The 16,217-nt window shown below is 38.8% G+C and overlaps 1 protein-coding gene across 1 annotated transcript in view; it reads left to right on the forward strand.

The window, feature by feature from the left end:
* The first annotated feature begins 238 nt into the window (after positions 1–238).
* The window catches only part of RTTN (rotatin), a 178,085-nt gene continuing 162,106 nt past the window's right edge, over positions 239–16,217 (forward strand). Inside the window, 9 exon segments of the mRNA XM_030552664.1 lie at positions 239–372; positions 2,062–2,249; positions 2,972–3,170; positions 4,485–4,574; positions 6,276–6,366; positions 9,569–9,683; positions 10,200–10,350; positions 11,747–11,912; positions 15,247–15,428. Of these exon segments, the coding sequence (XP_030408524.1) occupies positions 342–372; positions 2,062–2,249; positions 2,972–3,170; positions 4,485–4,574; positions 6,276–6,366; positions 9,569–9,683; positions 10,200–10,350; positions 11,747–11,912; positions 15,247–15,428 (1,213 nt within the window). The 5' untranslated portion in view covers positions 239–341.

Here is a 16,217-nt window from a genome sequence, read left to right on the forward strand (position 1 = left end):
TCCACGGTTGGGGCCCTTTGCAGCCTGCTCCTTCCTCGCTAATCCCCAGCTCAGGGCTCTTCTCTAGGGTAGCCCGTCGTACCCGCCCGCGCCTCCAGCTGCCCCGTTCCAGGCGCGCGGCATCATGGGAATTGCAGGCCGCTCCGGGAAGAGCGGTGGAAGAACTGCATCTCCCAGGGTCCTTTGCGGGAGTGAACTACACCTCCCAGGATGCCCTGCGGCTTGTTGAGCCCACCCCCAGCAACGGTCTGTCCCCGCTTGCTCCGTCCCGGTCAAGGCGGAGCGGATTCGCTGCGGGACGCGGCGGTTGGATTCCCGGCGGGAAGCGCAGCGCCGGGAGGATGGAGCTGGCCCCGCTCATCAGGAAACTCGGTAACGGTCCCGGGCGGAGCCGGGAACGGCCGTGGGCATGTGGGGCTGCGGGGGCTGAGCTAGGTCTGTGCTGGGGGGCGAGAGTGGTTCCTGACGGGCTGCGTGTTTGATAGGTGCGGGTGTGTGTGTGCGTGCACACACGTGTACAGTGGGTTTGTGCATGACACCGGCATTGCCCCGCGTGCAGCTCCGCGCGCGTTATTTATCCCCAGTGCTCAATGCAAGGCACCCGTGTCAGGCACGAAGTGCGCGTCAGGTCTTCCTGCCATCCCTGTGCATGTTTTAGGCTGGTATTTTGCTAAACTTGCTTTCTTTCATGGTGATGGGAATGAATATAGCTTGTCAAGGTTCCTCCCTCACTCTGAACTTTAGGGTACAGATGTGGGGACATGCATGGACACTTCTAAGCTTAATTACCAGCTTAGATCTGGTACCACTGCCACTATCCAGAAATTTCACTGTCTGGAACACTTCCTGTCCCCCCAAAACCTTCCCCTCCCTGGGCAGCCTTGAGAGGCTTTTTCACCAAGTTCCTGGTAAACACTGAGCCAACCGCTTGGATCTTAACACAAGGAGAATTTAACCATCCTCCCCTCCTTTCCCCCACCAATTCCTGGTGAGTCCAGATCCAATCCCGCTGGATCTTAAAACAAGGAAAAATCAATCAGGTTCTTACAAAGAAAGCTTTTAATTAAAGAAAGAAAAGTAAAAATCATCTCTGTAAAATTAGGATGGAAAATACTTTACAGGATAATCAGATTCATATAGACTAGAGGACCCCCCTCTAGCCTTAGGTTCAAAGTTACGGCAAACAGAGGTAAAATCCTCTCAGCGAAAAGGAACATTTACAAGTTGAGAAAACAAAAATAAGACTAACACGCTTTGCTTGGCTGTTGCTTACAAGTTTGAAACATGAGAGCCTGGTTTGAACATCTGGTCCCTCTTAGTCTCAAGAGCAAACAATCCCCCAAAACAAAGAGCACAAACAAACGACTTCCCTCCATCAAGATTCGAAAGTATCTTGTCCCCCCATTGGTCCTCTGGTCAGGTGTCAGCCAGGTTTACTGAGCTTCTTAACCCTTTACAGGTAAAAGAGACATTAGCCCTTAACTATCTGTTTATGACAAGTTTATTGTTGTTCTCTGTTTGTCATTGTTTGTTGTTCTCCTTAAGAGAAACAACTCCAAATAGGGGGCTAACCCCCTGGGCTCAGAAGGAGAAATAAGAGTAAGTAATTCTGTCCCCCATCCCCTTCTCTTCCCTATCCCATGCCCCTTCTCCACTGCCCATCTCCTCCCCTCCCCACTCCCTCTTAAGGAGGCGAAGTTGATTATGGCAGTCAAGTGTTTTTTTTGTTTTATTTTTTAATGCAGTGCTGTTTATTTATAAAGAATGTACACAACGTCCTTTTTCTCTGAACACAGTAGAACCAAAGTAGATAGGTTTATGAATACAGCCTTTTATTTAAAAGTGAATTTAGAACGTTAGAAGATGCGCTGTTGACTTAGGGATGGAGAAAGACGTACCATTTGTCCCTGTGACAAGCAGCAGCACAAGTTTCCTAAATCTTAGATGTCCCTGCTGAGACACCAAACAAAACTAAGAATTGGGATGGTATTGTAGATATGTTTCTGGACCACTTTAATTTCTTAAAACTCCTTCACTATCCTCTTTTTTTTTTTTGCACAGGTCATCAACTTGCAGAGATAAGAGAACGAGCTCTCAAGAGTATATTGTGTAAATTAGATCATAATTTGACTTCATATGCTGATCTTGTCCAAGAACAGTTGCTTTTTCTCCATTTGCTGGAATGGTTCAATTTTCCTATAGTACCGATGAAAGAGGAGATACTAAATTTGGTGAACAACTTGGTAAAGGTATGACATTTTGTTCTTAAAGAGTATGCATTTACAATATTAGACATAAATGGAATTTACTCACACACTACACAGTGCTCTTTTTTTTTATGAGTGCTTTGCAACTAACTGAGATTAATTTATAAATGAGGATAAGTATCATTAAAACCATTATATAGATGAGGAAACAGACACACAAGTGAAATAACATGTGCAAGATGACATGGCAGGTCAGTGGGAGAGCTGGAAAAATAACGCTGGTAACTTGATTCCCAGTACAGGGACCAGTCTCCACTTTTGCCACGTAGACTGAAATAATCAGAAAAAAGGAGAGCAGGGATTTGCTTAGAACAGGGTTAGAGAAAACAATGATGAAAATGCCTTTCCTCCATTTATGGTAAAGTTTCCAGCACTGGTAATATCTGCATAGAAGCATTATTGTTGAAAAATAGGGGGATAATTGCCTGGTTTGAATGAATGTAAAGAGTTTAATGGCTTGCCTCAAGTGTCACAGCTAGTCATTGGCAGAGATGGGCATGGAATAGGATCCCCTGACTCCCACCCTGCACTAATCACCATACAACAATGTGGAAAAACATTTGATATTGAGTTGAAAAACTTTAATTTTCTGTAAGATAACAAAAAGCTGAATTTAAGTTTGATAGCTCTGTCTTTTTGATGTAGTATAGAAACTTTAAGAAATTGCCAGCATGTCTTAACTGATTGTCCTCTTTCTGATCTAGCATCCGTCTGCTGTCCGGCAATTGGTTGGGATTGGTGCAGTGGAATTCTTTTCTCAACTTCGTCATCATATGGATCCACATCTGCAGACTGTAATTGATGGGATCCTAGATGGTCTCTTCCTACTTCCTTCAGAAATTCCTGCCAATTATCCAGCAGTGTCTTACCAAGGACAGCCCTTACCATCAGAAGACAAACCAGGTAATTTGTATTTTTGAAAAGTTTACTTGCTTGGTATTTTAAAAATAATATTCTAATTTCCATCCTGTTTGCTTTCCCTTCGTATTCTCTGAGCACAAGTCTCTTTGGGAGAAGACACTACAGAGTTTTGTTTTGTGGGGCTCCTTATCTAGTCTCTTGATGTTTGTGGGAAAGGATGATGGTGATGTATCATTTATGTTGCTCACTGGCCTAACCCCTTTGTGTGTGGGTAAAGGTAGTGTCAGCAGCTATTCTAGCTTTGAGGTTGCAATGTATGAGAGTGGAACAATTATTTTTTTTTGGGCTCTTGCAGCCTTTCCGACTCTTGCACAATTTCTCTGTGCATAACTTGTTTACTGGGCCTCTGTGAGGAATCAAGGTTAGGCCATTAACTAGTGTTAGAGAACCCAACTGGTTTTATTGGTTCTTTTTTGACAGTTCAGGCAGATTTTTCCTTCTCCAGTTTTGATTGTGTGTATGAAATGTGGTGAGCCCCTCACAGCTACTAAGCTACAGTCCCTCTCCTCTGTCTGCCCTAAATATCACAATGCTACTACCTTACAGTAACTTCTAGTTCCAGTGTAAACTTTATGTGAGAAGCATGTGCTGGTTTTACTAAATTCTTTAAATCAGAAGCCATAATTGTCTCTTCTATAAATAGTTAGCCTTTTTTATTGTAGGGAAAATTTAAAAATCAGGCTAACAGCATGGATGTCGTTAGACCAAATGAGATTCCTAACTTGGTTTTCTGAAGCTTACTTTTGAGAATCCATATTGCTACTGATGTTCCAAGGGGATATTAGAATAATACGGGTGCTTGTGTATTTCATGTTTTTTTTATTATTTATATGTAGCCAAAAGCCCAGTAAACTACTGAGCTGACCTGCCACTTACTTTAAGGTTGACTATGTATCTCTAAACTATTATTCTCTTTGAAAACTTTACCTGCTTTGTTACAAAAGTAATACTTCAGATTAAAGGAAAACATTTTCTCTATCTTTCAGTTTTGTTTACTTTGTTCATTTGGTAGCACTTTGTATATAGTCAGTTCCCCTGATTATGTAGGACACAAGAAGAAAACAGAGAAACTGCTTAAAAATTGGAGAATGTAACTGCAAAATTACAAATTGAGAGGACTCGGGCAAAGTGTAATATCTGAAAGGACTTTTAACTCCATTTTTCTGATAGATAAGATTTATAATTTAGGGATAAAGTAGTAAACAATTCAACCACAAAATACAGAAAAATATTGTATTTGTATACAATGAAAACGTGCTTTTTTTTAAATTTACTGCCATGTTTTGTTTGATTTAGTTTTACCCCAAGAAGAAATATTCACTGGATATTTTCACCAAGGCAGAAGTAATTTGCAACAGATGGAAATCCCTCCCAAAAGATCAGTTGGTATGCAATTGAAATAATTCTGTCATATACATATATTCAATAGAGGATTCTGTGGAAAATAAAATTTCCAATATCTTTTAAATTACAACTGGCATTGTTGTGCCTTGTGCTTCCTGCTGCCATTTTGTGAATACTGGCCTCATAGAAACTTTAGTGGTAGAGATGATAAACCTAGTTTTCATCTAGTAATTCTAGTGGAGTAACAATTAAAAGTAGACATTTAGAACATTTTTAATTATTTTTTAATCTTTTAAAATTTAAAGCACCTAAGTCCCACTGGAAAAAGTGACTTAGAGAATTAGGCTCCTAAATACCATTAACTTGCAATGAAATATAGACTCTTATATGCCTAAGTCTTTTTTGAGAATGGGACCTAGGTGCTTTTGAAAACATTATCCTGTATCTAAATAGTAAATGGCACTAATGCTTTTTTATTTATCTAGTATTACTGAGATAACTATAGCAGAAACATAGCAGAAGTACCTCTGTCACACATGGCCCTGGTCAAACTTCCCCTGACTGGACAATCGCCTTATTGCTGTATTTGGATCTCATATGCTGGACATGTGTGCTCTTAAGCTTCTTGTGGTCTGAGTAGGCTTCAGAACTGTCTGTTCCCTTGGCTTCTTTGGCATATTTCCTGTCCATGGTCTCTGTCTGTTACCCCTTTAAGGAAATGGGGCCCTGGGGCCCCATTGCCAGAGACTCCTAGCCCCAGATGCCTCAGTAGTTCATGCACACCCTTTTCCAGAGTTCCACCTTGTGAATTTATAGTTCACCTTTTCAGGGACATGGACATGTGATAGCTGAGGGAAGCAGACCCAAAGTCTTTTTGCAAATGTTTCCAAACAAGTCATTCTTTACTTGAGAAACCATAAAAGATGTACAGATCCAGAGACATCCCTCTCTCACCCCCCACCCTCCCCGGCTTCCCCCAAAACACTCAAAGCCTGCTCACATTTCCCTGCCTGAATTTTCTCACCACTGGGGGCCATGCCTGCAGACAGTCAACATCAGCAAAATGTCTTGCAACCTGCAATCAGATTATCCTGATGGGACGCAGGTTGCCCAACACTGCTCTATATCCAGTGAATCAGAGTAGCATGCTGGAAAGCAATCCATAATGTTTAATATTCTTTTAATTGTGTTCTTATCAGTAGAGTGACAAGATGAAAACTGGGTTTTACAAGTTGACATTGGTGTTACCATACTTCTTTCACCAATTCACTTTTCAGCAACATATTGGCCATCATTAGGAATACAAAATTACTTAAATGCAATTTTTAATTAAAAGGTTAATTTAACAAGATATTGTCACAAAGTGCAAAATTACACAAATTACAGTTAGGTGTAGAAATTGGAAATAGAATTCTTTTACGTTCAAATTTTGGGAAAGTATGTGTTTTTGCAGCAGAACAGAAAAAGATTACAGATTGATGCATTTAAGGTAGGCGAAATATTGCTGCTACGTCTCCTTACTGAATCTTTTTATGTAATATCAATGAGTTACTGCAACTTGTTCATTCTCTGATTACTCTGCTGAAAACTCAATGCATTGGCAGCTCTTCAAATAGATTTAGTTCAATCAGGTTTTATAACTAAAAATTCACTGTACACATGCTACAAATATTGACTCTCCTAAAGAAGTACATTAACATTTTTGGAATATGCTTTTTAAAATACTTTTGCTATTTTTAACAGTAAATCAGGCAGTGAAGTGTTTGAAGTTTTCCACATTTCCTTGGTTAACACTGACCACAACAGATAGACATGTTCTTTCATCAAATGAAAGGTACAGTAATGAAGATTTTATAGTTTCTATTTTTTACTTCATTGGATTTCAACCACTCAAATTTTGTTTTTCAGCACTAACTACTCCTGTTGGGAATATTTTTTAAATGAGTCGAGTGATTATGAAAGCTATTCTGAAAACTGGTAGCAGTCATAGTACACGCTACCCACTGCAGTGTCTTAACTGCAGTGTCTTAACTTTGTCCTGTCTTAACCTTTGTCTTTAGCATAAATTGCTTGGGTCAGCCAACAATGCCAATTTGGTGGGTTTTGGGATGTGGACAAATTGTTGGTACTAACTGGAATGAGATCATGAACTTACTTTGCAAGGGCCCCCAAATCATTATTAGTAACTAACATAGATATGAATCCAGACAGCTGTAGCTATTTTATCTCAATTCCAGTTCCTTGAGCCAAACACTCCTCCTTCCTGGTGTAAAAGGCTTTAAACCTTGATGTTACTGCCTTGTTGAAAACTAGATCATTTTATAATGGTGGAATTTTAGACTATAAAAGCCTTTAGAATGTTGTGGTAAAAACTTCTGTTGCTTGAATCACTTAAGAATAGGCAAAACAGAAGATAGTGTATGTCTAGTACAGAGAAAAATGGAGGAAGATGGACTAGATTACTTAACAGACCTATTCCATCTCCAACTGATTCTTATTACTGTTTGCAGAAGAAACAGATTTGTCTACTTTTCCTGTGTGATAAATTGTAAAATCTGGAAAATCTATTTAATGCTTTTAATTTTCCCTTTAAATCTGACAGATCTCTGGTTCATAAAAAGGACAAGGTTGCTACTTTGGCTTGAGTATTTAAAAACTATTTGTAATGAAAGAAGAGGCACAGTGGGGAAGAGAGGGTGGAGTGAAAGAAAATTGAAAAAGGAAAGGAGAAGGACTTGAGAAAGGGAAATTGGTGGAGAAAAGAACTTTTTTTTAGACGGACAACAGCAAAGCTAGAGTAAATGCCATTTGTTTTCAATTGGCTTCCTTTATGTAAATTCTTACCTCTGACTGAAATTCTTCATGTTGCTAATTTGGGTAGTGGTGGTGGTAGAATTTTGTTACTGATGACATGAGTCAATGTGTTGTTTACCATAGTGAATGACTAAGTTCATAGGGAATTTCTGATTTTCTTATCTCTATTTAAAATTCCGAAGGGGTTAAGGAAGTAGCTTCTCCTTGAGAAATCTAGGTTGAAACTTGGTGTGATCCAAATGGAATTGAGTTTGAGTGTAACATTTTGCTTGTATTGATCTTCACTGTTGAGGATGTGAGGGAGATTTCCAAACCTGATCCATTCTTTTAGGTGACAGATATGAGGAACTGTCCCAAACTGAGGTGTCATTAGAGGAGATTTCGGAACAAATTGATAAACTAAACAGTAATATGTCTTCAGGACCTGATGGTATTCACCCAAGAGTTCTGAAGGAACTGAAATGTGAAATTGCAGGACTACTAACTGTCATTTGTAACCTATCATTTAAATCAGCTTCTGTACTAAATGACTAGAGGATAGCTAATGTGACACCAGTTTTTAAAAAGGGCTCCAGAGGTGACCCTGGCAATTTATAGGCCAGTAAGCCTCACTTCAGTACCTTCAGTACCTCACTTCAGGGCAAATTGGTTGAAACTATCATAAAGAACAAAATTGTCAGACACATAGATGAAAATAATTTGTTGGGAAAAAGTCAACATGATTTTTGTAAAGGGAAATCACGCCTCACCAATCTACTAGAATTCTTTAGGGGATCAACAAGCATGTGGACAAGGGGTATCCAGTGGATATAGTGTACTCCGATTTTCAGAAAGCCTTTGACAAGATTCCTCACCAAAGGCCTGTAAGCAGAATAAGTAGTCATGGGATAAGAGGGAAGGTTCTCTCATGGATTGGTAACTGGTTAAAAGATAGGAAACAAAAGGTAGGAATAAATTATTAGTTTTCAGAATGGAGAGAGGTAAATAGTGGTGTCCCCCAGGGATCTGGACTGAGCCCAGTCCTATTTAACATATTCATAAATGATCTGGAAAAAGGGGTAAACAGTAAGGTGGCAAAATTTGCAGATGATACAAAACTACTCAAGATAGTTAAGTCCCAGGCAGACAGCGAAGAGCTACAAAAGGATCTCACAAAACTGGGTGACTGGGCAACAAAATGGCAAATGAAATTTAATGTGGTTAAATGCAAAGTAATGCACATTGGAAAACATAATCCTAACTATACATATACAGTGATGCGGTCTAAATTAGCTGTTACCACTCAAGAAAGAGATCTAGGCGTCATTGTGGATAATTCTCTGAAATCATCCACTCAATGTGCAGCGGCAGTCATTAAAGCAAACAGAATATTGGGAATCATCAAGAAAGGGATAGATAATAAGACAGAAAATATCATATTGCCTCTGTATAAATCCATGGTACACCCAGACCTTGAATACTGCTTGCAGATATGGTCACCTCGTCTCAAAAAAGATACATTGGAATTGGAAAAGGTTCAGAAAAGGGCAACAAAAATGATTGAGGATAGAACGGCTTCCGTATGAGGAGAGATTAATAAGACTGGGACTTTTCAGCTTGGAAAAGAGGTGACTAAGGGGGGGGTATGATAGAGGTCTATGAGTGGTACAGAGAAAGTAAATAAGGAAGTGTTATTTACTCCTTCTCATAATACAAGACCAATGGGCCACCAAGTGAAATTAATAGGTAGCAGGTTTAAAACAAACACAAGAAAGTATTTTTTCACGCAGTGCACTGTCAACCTGTAGAACTCCTTGCTAGAGGGTGTTGTGAAGGTCAGTATTATAACGGGATTCAAAAGGGAGCTAGTTAGATTCATGGAAGATAGGTCCATCAATGGCTATCAGCCAAGATGGGCAGGAATGGTGACCCTCGCCTCTGTTTGCTAGAAGCTGGGATTGGGTGACGGGGCAGGGATCACTTGAAAACCTCTCTGTTCATTCCCTTTGGGGCACCTGCCATTGGCTACTGTAAGAGGAAAGGATACATGGCTTGATGGACCTTTCATCTGACCCAGTGTGGCCGTTCTTATGTTGTTTGTCCACAAGAATAACACAACCAAGAACCTTTACTTGGAAAAGGCTTTCAATTTCACTGATACGTTTGTAAGGAAATGTCTACCTCTGATGACTTCCACTGTTCTAGTGTTTCTGACATTAACTGAATTTCAACTTGATTTTTAGCTCTTTGAGAAGTAATAACCACAGTTTAATTTGGAGTACATGTGAGCTTCTACAGGATGTTATTATGCAAGATTTCCCTGCTGAGATTTTCCTTCAAAGACCAAAGATTGTTCAGGTTAGAACTGCCATCAGCGAAACCTTTCCATTGGGTTACAAAACAAGTCTTTTAAAGTGGGAGCTCAAATAAATTTTCCTGATAACCATCTGGAGCCGATGCTTCTGTATTTAGATAGAGTGGGCACTATTTAAATGAATGTTTGGCTAAATGGAAGGATAAAAGGGAATTTACTATATGGCACACTTAAGAGAGGAAACCTGCATTTTAATTTTTTTTATAGTCTCCTTCTTAGCTGTTCACAACATCTAATCTATATATACTGTGAATTGGCTTTTTTCCCCATATTACTCTGGCTAAAGTGAATGGCAAGTATCTCCCATAAAAGTTGTTTCTGGGATGGTAACAAAGGCTCATTTGAAATTAGCGTGAAGTACATGCTTCTCCTTGGTCTAATAATGTTGCCTTCAATGAACAAAGAACTTTTAACTGTGCCTTCAGTATGATTTTGCTTACACTCATTCAGAAGTTATTTTATTTCTGTTTACAAATTTCTGTTAATCCTTGTGTTTTTAGAGCCTTCTGTCTCTATTAAAGTTGGCTTTTGGAAAAGATGGAAAACACCGCTTAGCCTTGCAGGCGGTGTCATGCCTTCAACAGTTATGTGTCTTCTTAAGAAATAGGCTTAATTTTCACAGAGATCCAGGCTTTTTCTCCACTGACCAAGGTGTGTATATGTAAATGTTGTGGTGTGTGATTGTGGAATTGATTTTCCTGAAGATACTTTACATGTTTGAAAATTCCATCCTTTAGCAATGCGAGTTTGGGATGGCTGCCATGCTCAAAAGTGATGATGAATCTCTTCTATCACATGTAGGCTGTGCATGCTACATGTGTTAAATAAACAGTATTTTATAAATGTTTTAGGATTCTAAAAATATTAATTGGAATTCTTTCTTATGCTTCTCCACCTGTAAAATTAGGTGTATTAGTTACTGAGAATCCAAATGTACAGGCCTCAAATGGAGAGGAGAACTCAAATAAATTAAATTTTAAATTAAAACATCAACAGCAGCATTTGAACCTGGGACTTCTGGATCTAGAAGCAAAGCCTCATGACTCAGCAAAATCATGACTGACTTTCACTAAAGACTGAAGGACGCCCTCTCCTTCCATGGCCTATTACTCTGCCAAATTTCATCTCTTTACCTCTACCTGCTTAGATTTTAGAGCTGTTCATAAAACATTGCAAGCATGTTGTTACAGAAACGCTGCTTGTGATTCTGTAGTTAAGACTGAACTGAATATTGCACTTATAGCAAGATTCAGACATGTTTTTGCATGACGAATGGAGCACTTACTTTTTGAGTAAGAGCACCCAAATCTTTAACCAAAAGCTGACCCCAAACTTCTTTGAGTCTTAAATAACTTAAAAAAAATCTTTACTGGGCTCTGCACTTCTAGAACTTGAAGCAGAAGTACCAAACTACCACACAGTATTCATGTGAGACTTCTATTAGAATTTTACAGACCCAAGGATTATGTTTACATTGGTTTTTTTTTTCAATGTTAGTCTGCAATGAATCTCTGAACTTTTTGAGATTCATATGGACTAAAGTATCAGAGGGGTAGCCGTGTTAGTCTGGATCTGTAAAAGCAGCAAAGAATCCTGTGGCACCTTATAGACTAACAGACGTTTTGGAGCATGAGCTTTCGTGGGTGAATACCCACTTCGTCAGATGCATGTAGTGGAAATTTCCAGGGGCAGGTATATATATGCAAGCAAGCTAGAGATAATGAGGTTAGTTCAATCAGGGAGGCTGAGGCCCTGTTCTAGCTGTTGTACATGCATCTGACGAAGTATTCACCCACGAAAGCTCATGCTCCAAAACGTCTGTTAGTCTATAAGGTGCCACAGGATTCTTTCCTGCTTTTATATGGAGTAAAGTAGTTTTGTGCCAATCTCCTGTACTTTTCTCCTTATTTTTTTTATTCTGCTTTAATGAACAGTGTTAAAATTTTTTGCCATTTGTTACCCCGCTTGGACTTTTCATACTTCACTGAGTGGTTTGTAAGACTGAGAGGTGTGTGGTAAATTTATTTTTCTGCTTTTGTTGCATAAGGTACAGCTTCCCAGAATTCTTCTATGTCATGTGGCCAAGAAGTAAGAGGACCTCACCATTCCCAGAATCCATCGCTTGGAAGTAGTAGCCCTCGACCATCTGTGATTGGACATACTGGTCAGCGTCCCAGAGGTGATGGCCAAGACTGGGATGCAGCATCTTCCAGGTGAACACAGTGGGAGGTTAAGTTAATCCTATTGCTTATTACCAGAATTACCTATTTTGCTCCTAGCCAGCTTGTGGGAAAACATGTACAGTAAAACCTCAGAATTGTGAACACCTCAGGAATGAAGATTGTTTGTAACTCCTGAAGTGTTCTAACTCTGAACAAAACTTTTTGTTCTTTCAAAGTTTACAGCTGAGCATAGACTTAATACAGCTTTGGAACATTACTATTCAGAAGAAAAATGCTGCTTTCCCTTTAATTTTTAGTAGTTTTCGTTTAACACAGTACTGTACTGTATTTACTTTGTTTGGTCTCTGCTACTGCCTGATTGCATATTTCCAGTTCCAAATGAGGTTTGTGGTTGACCGGTCTGTTTGTAACTCTGGTGTTCATAACTTTGAGATTCTACTGTAAGTCTAATTGTTGAAATTAGAATGCTAACTGGAAAAAGTCTTTAAAATAAAGAAACTTAAATTTAAAATGGTATTCACAATTTGTAATATCCTTCTGATCTCTCACATTCTGCTCTTGAGAGAGAAGACTGGTATTTTACAGGTGAACTACAAATACTTGACACTCTTTCAAATGGCTTAAGATAAGAAATCAGCAATTCACTGTGTGTGGACTTGGTTTGCAGTGAGATTTGAAAACCACTTCTTCTGCTATTTACTTGACAAGTATTGAGATTGGGATTTTTTGTTTCCCTTCAACAGTTGGGAACATAGAAAAAACTTAAGAGTGAGTGTAGTTTAATCTGTTTGTTGTGATTATACATACTTACATAAAAAGTTTCTAAGGATTTTTGGCATACAGGCTTGACCACATAAAATTTCAATTGTGCATGATTTAGCCACACAGCTCAAACTTTATGACTAATTTACTGGAGACTCTTAAAATGTAAAGGTCAGTGTGTTTATGTGGTACTCATCTTGGTCCAAGATTTGTAATCACTCTGCAAGAATCAATGCCCTTTTATTATGTCATTACTTGAGGATTTAAAAAGACTGAATTCTTATTTACTCAATGGTGATACCTTTTTGAGTCATAATAGTTAGTGGAACTAACCAATATACAATAAAGTGTTCTCACATTATAGATATAGTAGCTCAGATGATTTTAACTGTCTTGAGAGCTATTACTATGTAAAAAAGTTATTGAATCTAGTACATAGAGTTTTTATGAAGCAGTTATATAGCACTATAAATAAACCCTGTGCTTTTCAGCACATAGACTAAGACCCTTCCCTCTGCCCTGAAGTGTTTATAGTCTAATACTGGAAAGACTTAGCACAGATCAACCCATCTAGAAATGGCAGGGGTGGCTATCTCATTGACTAGGAAATCAACATAGGATGATTTGAACTTTTAGCAAGTGAGAGAGAGGACATGTAGAGAACAAATGATAACTTGTTGCAAATGAAGTGCCATATTGTGACCTGTTTAACCCTGTCTGCATGCCCGTGCTCCCTTCGTCTCCTGATCTTGCTGTTCCTATGACAGGTAACAGCACAGACGTGAGAGCAGCCTCTGCTAGGCTACTGCTGTCATCCTATGCAGAAGGGTGAGGAATTCATGGAGCTTTGGGTCTGGTTTTAACGCATATGCTCATACTGCAGTGAAAGTAACCTATGCAGTGCTCAGGGAACAAAAGGGAGCCAAGAACTTAGACTATGTCTGAGTCAGTGCAACTACTTGCTGCTTCTTGCATGAGGCTTGTGGGAAAACCACAAATAACCCAGAGGCAACATGATGGAAAACCTGAAGCTCAGCAAGAGAATGAGATGATGTAAACAATAGAGATGAAAGAATTAAGGGAGAGGAAAAATGTTGGTTCAAAATTCCCATCCTTATGTCTAATACTATTGAACAAGAATCCTTTCTAGCCACCAACTCTTGTTCAAGTTCTCATAATCTGATTTATTTTTCTATTTCTGTTTCTAAATATCACACTTTTTCTTCTTGCCTAAAATCTCTGAAGCTCTGCTATCATCTCTTTTTCTATGTTTTAACTTCTGTTTGGAAACCTATCCTTTTCCCTTTTCTTAATACTTCTACTTTTAATGATTTGATGCATCGTCTCTTCCTCATCTCATAATCATACGTATTGCAATCAGAGCCATCCATTGTTGATTCATCTGTATTTTTGTTTACATTGCTGTATCGTCTTTTTATTCTCCTTCAACTCTTAAGTTCAAAGGATCTATAGAAATACGCTGCTATCCTTTCAAAGTGCATTGGAAAGAGGGATCCATTTAAAGACAATATAACAAAATGCAACCATACCAGAGATTGCTTTCTTCAAATTCTTCATAAGGGAAAATGAATAAAGCTATTGTATGTTGAATTGCGTTATAAAGCCTTTCAAATATTTAGTCAAAATAATGACTTGCAGAGATGAAAACAACTATAAGAAAAACCTTATGTCTTTGAGCTATCTTCAGTTCAACACATCCAGTGAATCTAGGAACCTTGAAAGGTAGCTGGAAAAAGATAAAAATCAAAATGTACTGTTGATGCATATGCTTGATTGTACTGAAGATGTCTTTTGAAGAGGATGGGAGAATTAGGAACTATTTATCCACTTTGATGTGTAAAAAAGGCCTGTAAAGGATTTTATGTTCCACTTGTTTTTTACATTAGAAAATCAGGTCTTTTGGGGACTGTTCTTTCCTGGAAGATTCTATGGGCAGCCAGAGAGGTAGCAGGGAAATGGCATAGATGATACCAAGAATTTATTTATTGAATGAGACTTTAATTCAGACCACTCCACTTTGGGTTATTTTGTTATTACGTAGCGCTTGTCTCCAATTACCATGGATCGATGCTGTGGTGATCGAGCCACCGAGGGTTGATTTAGCGGGTCTAGTTAAGACCTGCTAAATCAACCACCGATCGCTTTCCTGTCGACTCCAGTACTTCACAGGAATGAGAAGCATAAGGTAAGTCGATGGGAGAGTTTCTTAACCCCTTAGTGTAGACCTGCCCTTAGTTTTAGTACAAACGTCTAACACAGAAGGAAAAGCTCTTTTTTTGTCAAAGATTCAACACTCCATTCATTCCTGATCCACAGTTCTAGATCCATCTTTGAAGATCTCTACTAAACAGGCAACATCAGATTTAACATACTGTAGATTTCTAAGGAAAAAAATGTTGTCGTCCCCCACCCCTTTTTTTTTTGTGGGAGTAAAAGCTAGACTGCCTTTATAAATCATAAAGAAATGAAAAAAAGGTTGCAGTCCTATTTTTTACATCTTCAGGTCACTCTTTTTTTAAAAGACTATTTAAGTTTGTCTTGTTTGACAGTGTTTAATTCCTATACTGTATTTGCTTTGTAGTGGAAGCAGTACTCAAGCTAGTGCAAACTCCAGAATAAATCTACAGTCACCGCTGGATGTAGGGCACATTGACTTGCCAGACCTGGAAAGTGAGGATACTTTAGAGTTACAGTTCCAACAGCTCAGCCTTCCTCAGTTCTGTGTGTCCATCCTGGAATATGCTGTACCTCTTCTAAGAACAGGTGAATGGATATTAGATGGTTTTTATGTGTGCAGGAATACTTCTTTTCCCTCATTTTGTATCCCATCCGAGTAGGAGACTCCCATAATATTTTCAAAATGGGTGCTTTGTAAAGAATTATTTTTCTTTTTAAAGCAGCCATTCTTAAGCACATTAATCACATTATTGTGGTTATTTTGTTGTGGGGTATTTGGTCAGGCCCTGTAAAGTTGGATCAGCTAATAGATCTCTAGCTCTGTTTTGCCCTAGAAAAAGGTGACAGGAAGAGATTGAATGCATGGGGAAGGAGACAGAGGAATGTAGTATGTTTCAAAGGGAGAAGAAATAGTGAGTTTGGCTGAGACAAAGTAAAGTGGGACAAGGGTATGTGGACTGACAAGCAGGAAAGAAACCCTCTCTCAACTAAACCTTGTTTTTCTTCTGCCACCAGCATAGAATCGTAGAATATCAGGATTCGAAGGGACTTCAGGAGATTATCTAGTCCAACCCCCTGCTCAAAGCAGGACCAATCCCCAACTAAATCCCCATGAACGTGCAGCTCTTTTTCTCTTTACTAGTATCCTTTACAAGCTATATTCACCCTCCATAAGCTTATGCAATTCACATTTTTTAAATAAAAATTCATTTTAATGAAAAATTATTTCTATATAATAACTATGAAGAAAAAGATCTCTCTCTAACTAGAGCAGGTATGTCATCTCTGGGGCTAGCTCTGTAGCTTCCTGTCATGCAGCCCTGGTGTACCCAAAATGTTTCTTGACCTTGTCCATGTAAGAAAATATTCATGGGA

This window comes from Gopherus evgoodei, chromosome 2 (genome assembly GCF_007399415.2).
Source record: "Gopherus evgoodei ecotype Sinaloan lineage chromosome 2, rGopEvg1_v1.p, whole genome shotgun sequence".
Lineage (NCBI taxonomy): Eukaryota > Metazoa > Chordata > Testudines > Testudinidae > Gopherus > Gopherus evgoodei.